A 15,158-nucleotide genomic window follows, 5' to 3' on the forward strand; every position below is an offset into this window, starting at 1 on the left:
CTAATCTTCAAAAAAAAGGTGAGCTTCTAAGTAATAATTAGTTTTATCACATTATATAAATTGGACACCGTGAAATGTGCACACAAAGATATTGTGATACGAATGTACTGAGTGCGTAACAACATTTCTACTTTCCTAGTCAAAGACAAGAAAGTTTCTTTTCCGAGTTCTAAAAAAAAAACATTAGGAAACGATCATTGATACTAGTAATACATTTATATCACGAAATTGAGGTCACTCTTCAACCATACTATATAAAAATCCGATTCGGTAAATATAGCCATTGTTACACTATTATTTCCTTGAATGTCCGTTTCCTAAATTTCTGTTTAATCTTTTAATCTCATTCATATAAATCCATGCTTTAAGACATTGAAGTGTTGAATAAATTAACGGTTAGAGGGGCTGTAACGTCAGTATGTCGCCCAACTATAATAAGTCCAGCAGCGCCCTCGTGTGTTGAAAATTCCAATGCATGTATTCCTTTCTTTCTGTCGTTAATTAAAAATAAAAAAAAAAACTGTTTATTGCTTTCAAAGACACTCTCGTTTACTGTCATTGGCTCTCTGCTCTCCAGACGCACAACTTTGGGGGGAGAGTTCCCCTAGATATTCATGAAGGCTAAAACATGTCTTTTAAATGCAGAAATGATGCGATTTCGATCAAACCTGTGGCTCTTGCTTCCTATTGGGACCAATGTTATTTATCATCATCATTTATTATTATCATTCTGTCCCATCAACTCCACTGTCCATTGCTTTCTCATTGTTGCATGTGTCCCCCATACAGCCTTCAGTGGGATGACAGTGAAGAATCACAATAAAAATGCATCCGACACTGCTTTCTATTAGTAAATGCCAACCGTTTCCAAGTAATGTTTATTCCTTGTGATATTACAATATAAAATAGTGAATTGAACTATAGTTCCTACATTCCATTCTTTGATCTTTTATCCCCCTTTTCCAACATTTAGCCAACAAATGCAACAATTGGTTTTTAGTTTATTGTTCTACTTGTTAGATATTTCTTCAGTCGCAACGAAACATCTGTGAAATCACTTGATGCTTATACAGCAGGCATTCTGTGAGCAGCATCTGGACTGTAGAAGCTTATCTGTCCTCGCAGCTTGTGGGGCCTAACATAAGTGGTGGTAAAAGGACAATTGGTGTGTGTTGACACTGGGCTTTCATCCTTTTCACTGAGCTTTATTTGTGGGTTGAGTTATGGCTACTGCACAAAACCCAATGAGTGATAGAGCAACACAGATGTCTGAAATGATCCTAAATGGCAGATCATTGTCCTAGGTTTTGACGTCACTCTACTTTAAAGACCCAATGCTACTAGGCAGAGCCGTCAGTAGGAGCAAAAAACAAAGATGGACCAGTCTGCGATTCTGATCCTGGTTCTTCTGTCCCTCAGCTTGGCGTGTAAAGCAGATGAAGATACAGAGGAGCTCTCTTGTCCAGAACACCAGGAGGGTTTTGATGGCTCCTGCTATGAGTTTGTGGGTCTTCAGCGATCATTCTCAGATGCTGAGAAGTGGTGTGAGCATGGTGGAGGACATGTTGCATTCATCCTCAATGATGAGACACAGCAATTCCTACAGAAGCACTTGGACCCAGAGATGGACTGGTGGCTTGGACTCGGACCTGCGGCTCCTAACCTCACACTTGACTCTGCATCCAGTGACGGTAGGATGCATTGTTACTAAACCAAAAGTTAGTCTTTGATTCAACTTTGTTGTGCAAAAACTAGATTGGTGAAAGAAATGATGGAATATAGATGAAAATATATTCACCTTAAGTTGTTGTTACCATCATACTTTCTAAGTACTATAATACTGCCTGTACATGTTTGATGTCATATTCATGATGTTTTTTTCCCCTTTATGTGAATATGTTTAGTTTGCCGTCAAGACGTTGAGATTGTTATCAATGAACTTATTACAGAGCCTTATTTTTATTGTGAGCCTTCAGCATACTACGAAGAGTTGTTTTTTTTGGGTATCTCCTAGTCCTACCGCATGACAGAATGAAGTAAAAGCCCAAATCTCCTTCCCCTCTTCAACAGCAATGTCGTCAATTTGGCAGATTAACTGTCTTTTTCAACCTTTTGCTTGTTATCCTTTTCTGTCTCTCTCTGCCTGTTAGCACTTAGATGTCACCCTGTTTTGTATTTACTGTCCAGGTTCTCTTGCGTGGTTGGATGGTTCAGATGTCAGCTACAACAACTGGCTGAATCTGCCAGATCCAGCAGCCGATTGTGGTCACATCCTGGGCAATTCTGGCTTCCAGTGGGAAGCGACATGGAACTGTAGCCAGGAACTGAACTTCATCTGCCAGTTTGGTATTTAACCCCTTAAATAAAAGTAGTTTTCGATCATTTATTCTTTACTTTGATCAGTTCTGTAATTTTTATCCTCTAGATTCTGGGAGAACATTTGCCTGCGAGGGCCAAAATGCTGCCCTGCGCTGCGGTTCCGGGGAAGTGATTGAGATAGACGACAGCTTCTACGGTCGCAAAACTATTCACTTCTGCCGTTCTCAGGCCACAGCAGCAGCTACATCCTCTCAGGACGAGTGCAGCTGGATAGATGTTGGTGACTCTGTGACAGGTATTAAAGATCACCTATTGAGTTACCACTGACGCTATTATATTGCCATTTAAATAGAAATGTGAGCACTTAAAATGTGTAGGCAAAATGAGCCTGATCCCTCCTGCAGCAGGCTCTATGTACTTAACATTCTTGTGCACAATAGTCTGGGATTAGTTGACGGCAAAGCCAATGTTTAGATTGCATTTATGTCGTGCTTTTAATAATATTATAATTACAGGCTCTTATCCATGTTAAGCTTCAACAAATGACACACAAAACCTATGTGCACTTCCAGCACATTGTCATGGCCTTCAGACCTGTCATGCCCCGGTAAATCTGAGCTCTTTTGGGGAACCCTGTCCTGTTCTTGGAAGCTACCTGTCTGTGGAGTATCACTGCAAACACGGTTTGATGCATTCTTCCTTCATCATTCATCTATACAACATTGGATGTATTGTATGTCCTCACTATCAAAGTCACCTGCCATGCAGAACAAATGCTACATATGCGTTATTTAGTTTCCATGCTACATATGTTTCTTATTTTCCTCAGGCCTCCAATTGCTGATGAGTAAACTGGCTGCTGTATTTGACAATGTGACCATCACTGTCAAGTGGCTTCTGCATCCTTTCCAGGGAAACCTCACCTGCTCCCTAAATGCTGGAGATGGTCATGCCATCAACCCATACACTCCAGAAGAGTGAGTACTAATACTTATCCCCCAATGAAAATTGAGGTCTGGGTGAAGTGCTGTGTAACTGTGCATACATTTTATGTGTCTATTTATCAGGATGGAGAGCACTGTGATGCATAAGTTCACACGGCCAGGCGTTTTTAGGGTCATGGTTGAGTGTTCAACCAGTGAGTGGCATGTTACCGCTCAGCGAGTCATCACTATTCAAGAGCCTGTTGGGGTATTTGATAGCATCAGGTGCTTCAGCAGGAACCTTTCAGGTGATGGTGGAAAATGCAACCTGCTGTATGGCGGGTCAGCTGATATTGAGGTGACAGTTGTTGCTGGTAAGTCAAAATAGTTTTGCAGATGTGCTCCAGTGCTCCAGTCCACTTGCATAATTGAAGCGGATTATGATTATTCCTAGGTACAAATGTAACCTACACTGTCCAACATGAAGGCCACGTGATAGCAAACTCATCAGTGGACAAAGGGATCACAGCCCACAACATAACCCTCACCGCGAACATGATGGAAGATCTCGGTCTTGGGTGCAAAAATCTGACTTTGGCCGCCTCCAACAAGGTCACGTCACGCACAGTTTCCAAAGAGCTAGAGCTGTGTGTGCTGGAACCGGTGGACGGTCTCCAGGCCTCGGTTGTAGCTGAGGACGGCGAGTGTCCCAACTCTTCTGACCTGACTGTTGCCATTTCACTGGAGCAAGGAGCTCCAGTTGAGCTTCTCTTCACTCTGACTGGAGCCGAAGACTCAATCTCTGAGACCAGAGACATGCTGAATGGAAGCCACACCTTTATGTTTTCCAGCCCAATTAAAGGTATTTTGAGCTAAGTTAGATTTTGGGACAAAAAACAGCATATCCATGAAAATTCTTATCTATTCTATCACAGGACTCTCCACAGTGAATGTGCGAGCCACAAATGCAATCTCCGCCTCAGATACTGATGTAGACCTTGAAAAAGTCATTCGGAATTGCCAGATTTACTCAAACTCTTCGACTGAGGATTTAAATACCGTAAGCTCACTGAAAAATGCAACAGCATCAGAGCACGTACACTAATTATTTTCTCCATAAACAGGCTGAAGAGGACGTCTCTTTAATAATGAGCGCAGATCCAGAGGTTGTAGTGGACAACTCCCAGAGTGTTACGCTGGCAGTCAATAGCAGTAAACAGCTACCCAGCCAAGGACTAATATATGAGTGGTCATGTGGTAGGTGGCTGAGTCCTTCATGTATATTTATGTTTATATCAACTTATATTTAGATCTCAGTTCATGTCTTTTGCCATACTTTTGACTTTGACTCTCTCAATTTCACTACAGAGGAATCGTGCAAATGCAGCAACAGCACAAACAAACAAACCCATGTCATAGAGAGAGAATGCCTCCCAAATGCATTTGAATTTGTGAAGTACAGAGTGACTCTTAAGAAGAAACTGTGGTTCAGAAAATGGACTAAAGTGGCCTCAGCCTCTAAATGCATCAGCGTTTTGCCTAAAGCATTTACAGATGTCAAAATCAGGTAATGGGAAATATTACAAAAGTGGTTCATGAGTTTCAATTATGGTCCAGCTGAAATAAAATTGCCCGAAAGAAAGTATGATGTAATTTAATATTTTTTACTTTTATGCTTCCAGTTGTGATGATTGTACTTCGATCCATGTGAATCATCTTGTGAAGTTGAAACTGAGCTGCAAGGCAACGTGTCCGGACACGGTTTGGTTCATTGAGGGTCACGAACCTCCTACAGTAAGCCTGACCCTGTTAAAATGTCTTCATCACTCCAGGATGATTCATCATCTGGTTGAGGTCTTCTTGTATTTCCTCAGGGATCCCTCCAAAGATGTTACTCTCAAGCTGGAAGATATCCTCCCACTGACAAGCAAGATGGCATTTTGGAATATGTAGTACAAAGCCATCACCTTAAAGCCTCACTTGAGACACAACGCAACATCACTGTGGTTGCTTATGGTAGGTCTGTGCCTTTTGAAAGATATACTTCCTTGTTTTTACTATTATCATCCAAACTTTTGTTATTCATCACAGGAAAGAACATGCCCGGTTTTGCCAAATACACATTGCCAATACCGGAGCCAGAACCTACTGAGCAACCTACAACAGCAGCTGCGACAACAGTTTCGTTTGACAGCGAACCTTCTTGTAGTATCTTCCCACTATCAGGAACAGTGCTTGACGCATTCGACATCACCTGCAAGCCTGGTTCTTTCTGCTCAGCCGGCTGTGTCTACTGCCTCATGACGGACACAGGTACACCTTATTGGAAGTGTTTGTGACGTATAGTGCTGCAAACACAATATACAAATAAATAAATGGAAGAGGCATATAGACTTTTTAGGAGTTGTGTAAATGAAAGTCGGATCCAGATCATTTGAAACAATGCAGATTTGAATCATTGGTGCAGGAATGTTGATTTAGGTCTTTTCTTTAAAAGAGTGTTGATGATGTCACGTTTCTTGAAGGCAAACATTTGCGCTGCAGTCCTGCAAATGTGTTAAAATCGGTGTACCTGCCTCATGGAGACGAACGGAGCAACTACAGCCTGACAGTCGTGGTAACAGTGAAAAACCAATTCAAAGAACTCACGACTGATATACCAACTCAGGTTTGAAATCTTGACATGAAAAATAGATTCATCAAAATAATAAATAATAAAACATAATTTCCATAGGTACGGAACAGTGTCTCCAGTGCGTCTGTGGAGGATCTACAGTCAACTTTGGAAGATTCAGTCAGTCAGTTAGAGGATCAAGGTCTGCTCTCTGGCGAAGCCCTCGGGCAAATATTTACTTCCATCTCTGATCTGCTGAACTCAGACTCAAGCACAGAACAGAAGGATGCGCGGACGAAGGTAAAGGAGTTTTAATGCTGGCTAGAGAACAATAGACAACATCTATCTCTCTTTCAGTTAAGAGAGCAGATGCTGACCAAGATGACCTCAGTGCTGCTGGACTCTCCTGCCAATACAAGTCAGGAAGTAGAAGCGACGGCCAAAGTGGTCGTTGGACTCACACAGAGATCTGATGAGCTCAGTCCGTCTGCTCAGGTACAACACTGTAATTGATGGCGCTTATCAATGCCAACTAGAGATTAACACGAGAGACTCTGCCTGTTGAGTAACATGTTAAATCAGGCTCGGGTGAAACTGATTCATTTTGAAGATTGATTTTTTTTGCGATACATTTGGGGTAATTTGGTTGGTTGAATGAATGTTTCCAATGACCCAGATGCTGAAGGCACAGAATCACAAGATGACTTTGGAGTTGACAGATTTTTTGCAAAGACAAATACTACTGACTAACACACACAAAGAGAAATGACAGCGACATTCTCATGAAAACCTGTTTTTTATTATTATGTTGCTCTCCTCCCTGACAGGAAGAAGCCAGTTCATTACTGGTGGACCTCAGCTCATCTCTCAGCACCATCAACGTAGTCCAGTTTGAGGAGGACGGAGGTGAAATTTTGCAAGTTGCTGCACCCATTGTCGAAGCAGCAAGTAACATCCTTAATGTTTCAGCAAATGTGAGCTTGAAGTGCCACTCACACGCACAGTCATTCGTGTCTTGGCTTTCTAAACATGTCTTTCTCTGCAGGAGAAAGTCTCTAACTCTCTGCTTACTGGAATAAACAATGTTCAGAGTGCTTTGTTGAACAACAAGAGGTTGAATGGAGAACCCATTATCATTGACTCTGGTCAGATCAGCGTCTACGTAAACAGGTGAGTCATCCAAGAGTCGGAGATGTTCGGGATGGCACGGTTAACTTCTCTGTCCACAGAGTGTCTCCGGCAACCATGAACATGCAGGATATCAATGCCAATAAGAACAGCTCATCGAAATTCAGCTTTCCCACTCTGCCTGCTCATGTGCTCTCTCCAGATGAGCCCGTGGATGTTAGAGTAAGTAAGAACAGAGACGGACAAGAGTTTGAAAAGAAAACCCTATAAGAAGATATTTGTATGCAAGGATAACCTTGGTGGTAAAGCAAAATATGAGCTCAGTTCATAATGTTCCATCTGAATAATGACAGTAGATTCTTTTCTGAAGTAAATATTATTTGCGAAGTCGAAAAGCAGTTGTCAGATATTTTGATCCTTACTTTCCCCTCTGCCGTCAGTTTGTTGAATTTGTGATTAGGTTTTATTATATTTTATTTTTGTATGTTTTTGTTCATGACAGCACTTTATTCTGAAGCACTTTCTTAGTTGGTGGGCTCCCCACTGACCATGGCAATAAAGTTGATTCTGATTCTGATACTTATGAGTGCCCTAATAAAACCAGCAAATACACAATTCTCTCATATCAGACTTTCATCATTTTGACAATCAAATAAAGCCATGACTATAATGTACTATCTTACTATATTATTTCTTCCAGATGATGAGTTTTGATAAAAATCCATACTCGTGGAAGGAGGATAACATCACTGGGACAGTGGGATCAGTCTCTCTCACCAAAATGGATGGCACAGTCATCTCTGTGGAAAACTTGCCTGAGGAGATCGAGGTATTTATCAAGTCAAAAAGCCACTCATATGCAAAATTCTGCTTTGGTTCCTCTGAATCTTTTTCTCTACTTGGCAGATTCTCCTCCCCAGACCCAGTGCAGGGCAGGACAACACCACAGTTCTGGACCTGAGCAGTTTCAGCACAGTAACCATTGACATTCCATCTCCTGATGTTACACTCGTGCTGAAAATGGAACCATCGCAAAACATTTCCCTTATGCTTTATCTGGGCTATAAAGAATATCCGAGTAATGACGACTATGTAGCCAGGACCAAACTCCCTGTTGAGGGTTTAACAGAAGGTACATTTTAAGTTTAATGTTTTCCAGTGTACATACAGATATGAAGTTTTCCAGAATCTTAATCTAGACTACTGACAGTTTACAGTTGATTTTAATATGCACCGCTGTGCGAACTGAGCCTTGCAATAAAACAGACTTTAAATTGATTCTCGTCGACTCGATCCGGAAACATCCATGCACGTGAATTTATTTCAGTTTCGGCGTATAGTCATTAAAATCTTAAAGTTATCCACTGTCCAACATGAGGACACATGAGTTTACCATGTCATTTTTCATCTTCACACAGAGGAACAATATACCTGGGTTTTGGGTCCTAATGAGAGAAGTGGAGACGTCGGAGTACACTTCCTGGTTTTAAAGCCGATTGTTGAGCCAGGCGTCAAATTCATCAACGCCTCTGTCGGTGTCAGAACCATCGCTGCGCAGTGCAAGTTCTGGAATGAAACTGAGAGTTCTTGGAGTGAAAATGGCTGCAGGGTGAGCTTGCAGCAGCACAGTGTGATTGTCTTTAGATGCTTCAATATTGAACCTCCTTATTCACACAGGTTGGTCCGCTGACAACAGACACTGTCACCCAGTGTCTCTGCAACCACTTGACATTCTTCGGCAGCTCTTTCTTCGTCATGCCAAACTTGGTGGACGTCTCGCGCACAGCAGAACTTTTTGCCACTTTTGCTAACAATCCTGTGGTGGCTTGTTTTGTCGGGGCCATTGTGTTAGTTTATTTACTGGTGGTCATCTGGGCAAGGAGGAAAGACATACTTGATTCAGCTAAGGTAAAGACATTTGTTATTGTAAATACGTGTTGTTACTTAGCAATGCTGTTATTACCCTATTATTATTAAAAAAAAACAATTAATTAATAATAAAATATAAAATTATATATATATTCAATCTATGATGTAAAATAAAAACTAAGCTTCACGTTTTATTCTTACAGGATTTTATTCATCATTTTAAACTATATATTCATCACTCAAATGAGGTCGATCTGTAAAACTTCTATTCACCCACCAGGTTAAAATAACGCTGCTTGAAGACAATGACCCCTTGGCTGAATATCGCTATATGCTCCACGTCAGCACTGGACATCGGCACGGTGCAGCCACCTCCGCTCAGGTTAATCCACTGATGGCAACATGTGTCTTTGACAGAGCATATCTAATGGAACTTGTGTTGGCTCTCGTGTAGGTGACGGTTACCTTGATCGGGACGGAGGGAGAGAGCGAACCCCACCACCTGACCGACCCCGAGAAGCCTGTGTTTGAGCGGGGCGGAGAGGATATGTTCCTTTTGACGACACATTTTTCTCTAGGTGACCTGCAGGGCATTCGGCTGTGGCATGACAACTCCGGGTCGCATCCTGCTTGGTAGGAGGCCACCCACTGACTGAATACAGCAGCTAGTTTTGTAATGTGATTCATTGTCCATGCAGGTATGTGAACAAAGTCACAGTGCAAGACCTGGAAAGCGGCCAGAAATGGCAGTTTCTCTGTAACTCCTGGCTTTCTGTGGATGTGGGAGAATGCACTCTGGACAAGGTTTTCCCGGTGGCCACAGAGGAGGATTTAAAGAGATTTAGGTAACACTAGGCGCACATTGGAAGGAGCGCTACAACTTCAACTTCTCATTCAATGCTTTCTCATCTGTCCAGTAATCTCTTCTTCATGAAGACAGCTAAGGATTTCAGTGATGGCCACATCTGGTTCTCGGTAGTCAGCCGGCCTCCGTGCAGCACTTTCACCCGGGTGCAGCGGGTCTCTTGTTGTTTCTCCCTTCTGCTGTGCACCATGCTGACCAGCATAATGTTCTGGGGGATTCCCACAGATCCCTCTGAGCAGACCATGGACCTGGGTATGTCTGCCGCACATTAAAGCACATGCCTGAAATAGAAAGGTCTAAAAAGACCTGCGTTTATGCTGTTTAACTTTAGTGCTGGTTCTTGGAGAGGCCAACATTGTTCATCCTGAATGTGTTTTTGAAGAGTTAGTCGGATGAGCAGTTTCTTCAAACACAATTAGAGTCAACATTTTGTTAAAATTTGACAATAACCGATGTATCTGTCTCCATTTCCTTCAACTTTTCAACATGTTGTGAGCATTTGGTTCAAATGGTTGCATGTTGTCAAGTGACTGGCTACTGATCTGTGCAAATGTGTTTTTCAGGTCACATTGAATTTACCTGGCAGCAAGTGATGATTGGTATTCAAAGTTCGATCATCATGTTTCCCATAAATCTACTCATTGTGAGCATCTTCAGAAACACTAGACCCCGAGAAAAAGTGGTGAAAAAAGACCAATCCAAGCAGACTAAGAGTGGACGAGTCTCTCCCTCGGACAGGTCATTAGGTCAGCACAAGGACATTACAGCAGACACTGTGTGCAAGGTGAGCATACTGAAAGAGTGATTTCGCTCTTGTGTTTATTAACCTTTGCTTGGATACTAGGATATAAAGAGAATTGCCCAATCGCTGTCCAAGACAATGAAGAGCCCTCTGCCCCACCTGGACTTTCCATCTGCTCAACCAGTGGACATCAACACCCTGCTGTCCTTGGTTGAAGACATCATCCGACATCAAAACCGAGCAGCCAGTGACTTCTACACTGATGACTCTAAAAGGGAATGTTCAATGATCCTGAGTTTAGGATCAGTGGATCTACAAGGTAAACATGTTCTCAAAACTCGCAAGTAAATCCCTTCATGCTTTCATCTCCAAATTCTGAACCAGAAGAGACATGAACTTCCATTTATGATCATTAAATTCACATGGAGTGAAGAAATTGTCGCAATAATATGGATTCATCATTGTTGGCGGGTTAAAAGTTTAGAAAATGTTTCTTTAACTACCCTATTTTTTCTGTAGAAAGCAGCGGGCACGGCAGCCCAGAGAGGAGCCCAGATGGGGCTCAAAAGAAAAGCAACAATGGTCGGTATCTGTACAGGCAGCTTCGTCATGTCGAGAAGGAGCTGGGTCTTCTGGGACCTTCTCGTTTTCCAAACCCAAATGGCTACGACCGAGCCATGCAGCAGGTGCAGGGGATGAAGGGTCTTCTGCAGTACCACCTTCCCTCTTCAACCTTCGAGGGAGTTCCGTTGGAGCGCAGCTCCAGTCCTGACGACAGCCTCAACGGGGCCCCCGCCAAGAAGTGCTGTCAAGGGGGGCTTCCGTGGTGGTTTGTGTTCATCGGATGGATTCTTGTTATCGCGACCAGTGGCGTATCTGGGTATTTTACCATGATGTACGGCTTCACGTATGGAAAGGACAAATCCATTAGCTGGCTGATCTCCATGCTCGTCTCTTTTTTTGAGAGTCTCTTCATCACTCAGCCTCTGAAGGTGAGGACCGTAGGGAGGTTAAACATGTAGTCTATGTAGCATAATACCTGAGATGTACGTATTTAAAGACTGCTGTCATCACAGGTTCTTGGATTTGCTGCTTTCTTTGCCCTGGTTTTAAAGAAGGTTGATCAGGAGGAATTCGGGGACCCACAGTTGGATGAGAGCCTCAGCAATCCAGGTAGTCCTGCCTAAAATGATGTTCTTGCATAACTAATATGGCCAGCTTACTAAGTAAAATTCTTAGATGACATCGATGCCGTGCGAATGGCGAGAAGAGACAGCTCCAGCAGTTTTTATCAACCACCTCCACCCACTGACATAGAAAAGATCCGAAGCAACATGATCAAAGAGCAGAAGGTCTTTGCTCTGATTCGAGAGATTCTGGGTAAAATCATCATCTATGAATCCTTATCTGAAGTTGACATGCACACAAGGTTGCTGAAGAATGGTGCCTGTCTGATGCAGCATACGCAGGTTTCATGTGGATGCTGCTCCTGGTGGCGTACGGTCAGAGGGACCCCAATGCTTTTTTCTTGACTCAGCATATCCGGCAGAGCTTCAGCAAAGGAATCTCAGACAGTATGAGTCTTCAAGATGTGTTCACATGGGCCAATACAACCTTACTGAGCAGCCTGTTTGGGGAGTATCCTGGTGAGTCTTCATTTACAATAAGAACATTTCTTCTGAAATAATAAACAGAACAAAACAGAATTCATGTCTCTATGATCTCCTCAAACCAGAGCCAAAGCCAAACCAAGTCATCGACATTGCCATATGAAACGAACTATAGATCTGTCAAGTTCTCTCATTTTAAACTACAAATATCCTCAAGTCTCACAGTTTAAAAAAAAACAGTTAATGCTTACTTAATGCTATTTAAATTTCCTTCCCAGGATTCATCACTGATGGGAACTCAATCCTGGTGGGGAATGCTCGTCTTCGGCAGCTGAGAGTGAAGCCAAACTCATGCACCATTGCTCGCTCCATGCAACAGTCGGTCGACGACTGTCATGCGCCATACTCCTGGGAGTTGGAGGACATGGGCTCTCATGGACCAGGGTGGACCTTCGATGTGGTGGGTAACAACTCCCAGGATCTTGAAAGTCCATGGCAGTACCAGTCACAAGGAAAACTGAGAGCCTTTCCCATCTGGGGCAGCGTAAAGTTGTACAGAGGAGGAGGGTTTGTCGTGACTCTTGGGCCAGATTTACAGAATTCGAGCAGGTAGTTTATCTAACCTGAGAAGTGTAAATCCCAAAAGTTAAGATATTAACAAGCTCATTTTCTTGTTGTGTCTGCACAGGACCCTCCAGTATCTTCATGAAAGTCGCTGGCTTGACACTTACACGCAGGCGCTTTTTGTTGAGTTCACCGTTTATAATGCCAATGTCAACCTGTTCTGCATTGTCACTCTTATATTGGAGACCACAGCCATTGGTAAGTTGTTGAAGTTGCAGGAACCGTGCACCGTAAAAGAGAGTATGAAGTATGTTCATGAAGGTGCATAAATTATGTGATTTGTTTAGGGGCTTTTCAGTTCCGAAGTGAACTGCAAAATGTTCGTCTGTACCAGTCCACGGGTGGTCTGCACATCTTCGTCATGGCATCGGAAGTCATTTATTTCCTGTTCATTTTGCACTACATGTTTGTTCAGGTATCTTCTTTTTTTGTCTTGCGTCAATACTACGCTAGACTAGACTAGACTACACTAGACTACAATAATTTCACAGGATTACCAGAGACCAATTCATTCATTTCAAAGTCTTGCTCTTGCTTAAGCTTCGCCTCTTTACACTTTGCCTCTCAGGGAAAGCAGATGAAGGTGCAGAAATGGGCCTATTTCAAGAGCAAATGGAACCTACTGGAGATGGCGATTATCATTCTAAGCTGGAGCGCACTGTCCGTTTTCACCAAGAGGACTGTACTGGGGAATCGGGACATGGAGTACTACCAGAACCACAAAGACCAGTAAAGTTATTTGGTTTGAAACTTTTCACAGCCAATTCTGATATTAATGTTAATAAAGATAAATGCATGCATGTATGTTTTGGCAAATATTAAATAGCATTCAGGAGAATTTACATGACTATTCATTAAGCCACTGTTAAATATTACTCTCTATAAATATTTTTTTACAAATATTTTGCCAAAATTTTTAAAAAGTATTTAATGTGGAATCAAGGGAGTATTATTGTATATATATATATATATATATATATATATATATATATATATATATATATATATATTAAACAACCATAGCATTGACAAAAAAAACCTTAAATAACAGGGGTATGATCTGCAAACATTTGCTTGTATTGTGGTGCTCAGATTTGCTAGTTTCCAAGAGACAGCGAGGGCAGATGCGGTGCTGGGATATCTGATCGCCTTCCTGGTTCTGCTAGCAACAATCAAACTGTGGCACCTGCTGAGACTGAACCCGAAGCTGCACATGATCACAGCCACTCTGCAGCGAGCCTGGACGGACATCTCTGGCTTTCTGGTGGTCATATCCATCATGTTCCTGGCTTACTCTATTGCTGTGAGTGGTTTCCCATACTGGATCGTAAAGTGTGTCCTTTCCACAATCTGCACTTAGGAGGCCATGAATCACAAAAGGGTTTTTTTCAACACAGTTGTTCAATGTTGTTGCTTTTTTTCAGTCTAACTTGATGTATGGATGGAAGCTGTACTCCTATAGGACCTTACTCGATGCTGCTCAGACGATGGTCAGTCTGCAGTTGGGCATATTTAACTATGAGGAGGTGAGACATTAAGTGTGTTTTGCTTATCTGTAATATTCTACCTCGTGTGTACATTATGTTCCGTCCACAACCAAGTGTCAGGTGATTCAGCTGTTCTCAATGATGCAATGCCTCGTTGCTTTTATCCAACAGCTGCAGGTTTACCAATGTATTTAGCATTTACTATAACTTGCATGACTGCTCTTAGTTTGTTAGTTTTAGCAACATGTTGAAAGCCCTAAAAAACTATGTTTAAAATAATTTTTCCACTTATACTTTTCTAATTTACTGTACTACAGAGGGAATATTAATTTTATGGATTTTTTTTTGCCTTAAAAAATACAAAAATGTGCTGTAAAAAACTTCTGATTTTATGTATACATGAATATCATTTTTTAGGTTTTGAATTATAACCCAGTCCTTGGAGCATTCCTCATCGGTTCCTGTATTGTGTTCATGACCTTTGTGGTGCTGAACCTCTTCATCTCCGTCATTCTCGTGGCTTTCAGCGAAGAACAGATTCATCACAAGGTATCCTTTCTTCTTTAGTGAAAATTTTGAATTTAAAAAAACAATGAATGTTCCAGGTCAATCTCTCCTAATAATAATCTCTCCTACTCTTGAAGCCATCAGAGGAAGAGGAGATTGTGGACCTGATGCTGATGAAATTCTGTAGTTTGTTTGGAATCAAATGCAAGAAACCTGGCGGTGATGGACCCACAAATCCCTCTGGTCCCTCCACGATTTCATCATGAGTACCCAACAGATGAACACTATTTCTGTCTGTGATTAGTATCCACTGTGGCTTGTCTGTGCTTACTACATATATCAATGTTGTTAGGTCTGGTATATATTGTCGCATATCTGGTCTTGTGAATGATCAATATTTAAGTTGCTCTCACAAGTATCGACATAAGTGTGTCTGAAATTGAAATATATATATATATATATATATATAT

General features: G+C 41.9%; 1 protein-coding gene across 1 annotated transcript; it reads left to right on the forward strand.

Moving 5' to 3' along the window:
* The first annotated feature begins 1,375 nt into the window (after positions 1 to 1,375).
* LOC128759353 (polycystic kidney disease protein 1-like 2) lies at positions 1,376 to 15,052 on the forward strand. The gene is made up of 41 exons (XM_053866229.1): positions 1,376 to 1,691; positions 2,188 to 2,346; positions 2,426 to 2,614; positions 2,892 to 3,002; positions 3,149 to 3,296; positions 3,387 to 3,616; positions 3,697 to 4,104; positions 4,178 to 4,302; positions 4,367 to 4,499; positions 4,611 to 4,809; positions 4,925 to 5,036; positions 5,117 to 5,258; positions 5,334 to 5,555; positions 5,768 to 5,910; positions 5,977 to 6,156; positions 6,214 to 6,351; positions 6,684 to 6,830; positions 6,902 to 7,026; positions 7,086 to 7,206; positions 7,685 to 7,813; positions 7,891 to 8,116; positions 8,403 to 8,593; positions 8,662 to 8,892; positions 9,134 to 9,235; positions 9,308 to 9,486; positions 9,552 to 9,698; positions 9,771 to 9,970; positions 10,282 to 10,502; positions 10,563 to 10,779; positions 10,980 to 11,452; positions 11,537 to 11,633; positions 11,700 to 11,840; positions 11,921 to 12,106; positions 12,349 to 12,679; positions 12,759 to 12,892; positions 12,982 to 13,109; positions 13,263 to 13,423; positions 13,787 to 13,997; positions 14,119 to 14,220; positions 14,599 to 14,730; positions 14,826 to 15,052. The coding sequence occupies exons 1-41, from the start codon at positions 1,376 to 1,378 to the stop codon at positions 14,952 to 14,954; spliced, it is 7,416 nt and encodes a 2,471-aa protein (XP_053722204.1). The 3' UTR covers positions 14,955 to 15,052.
* Positions 15,053 to 15,158: the final 106 nt, after the last annotated feature.

Source organism: Synchiropus splendidus, chromosome 5, assembly GCF_027744825.2.
Source record: "Synchiropus splendidus isolate RoL2022-P1 chromosome 5, RoL_Sspl_1.0, whole genome shotgun sequence".
NCBI classification, from domain to species: domain Eukaryota; kingdom Metazoa; phylum Chordata; class Actinopteri; order Syngnathiformes; family Callionymidae; genus Synchiropus; species Synchiropus splendidus.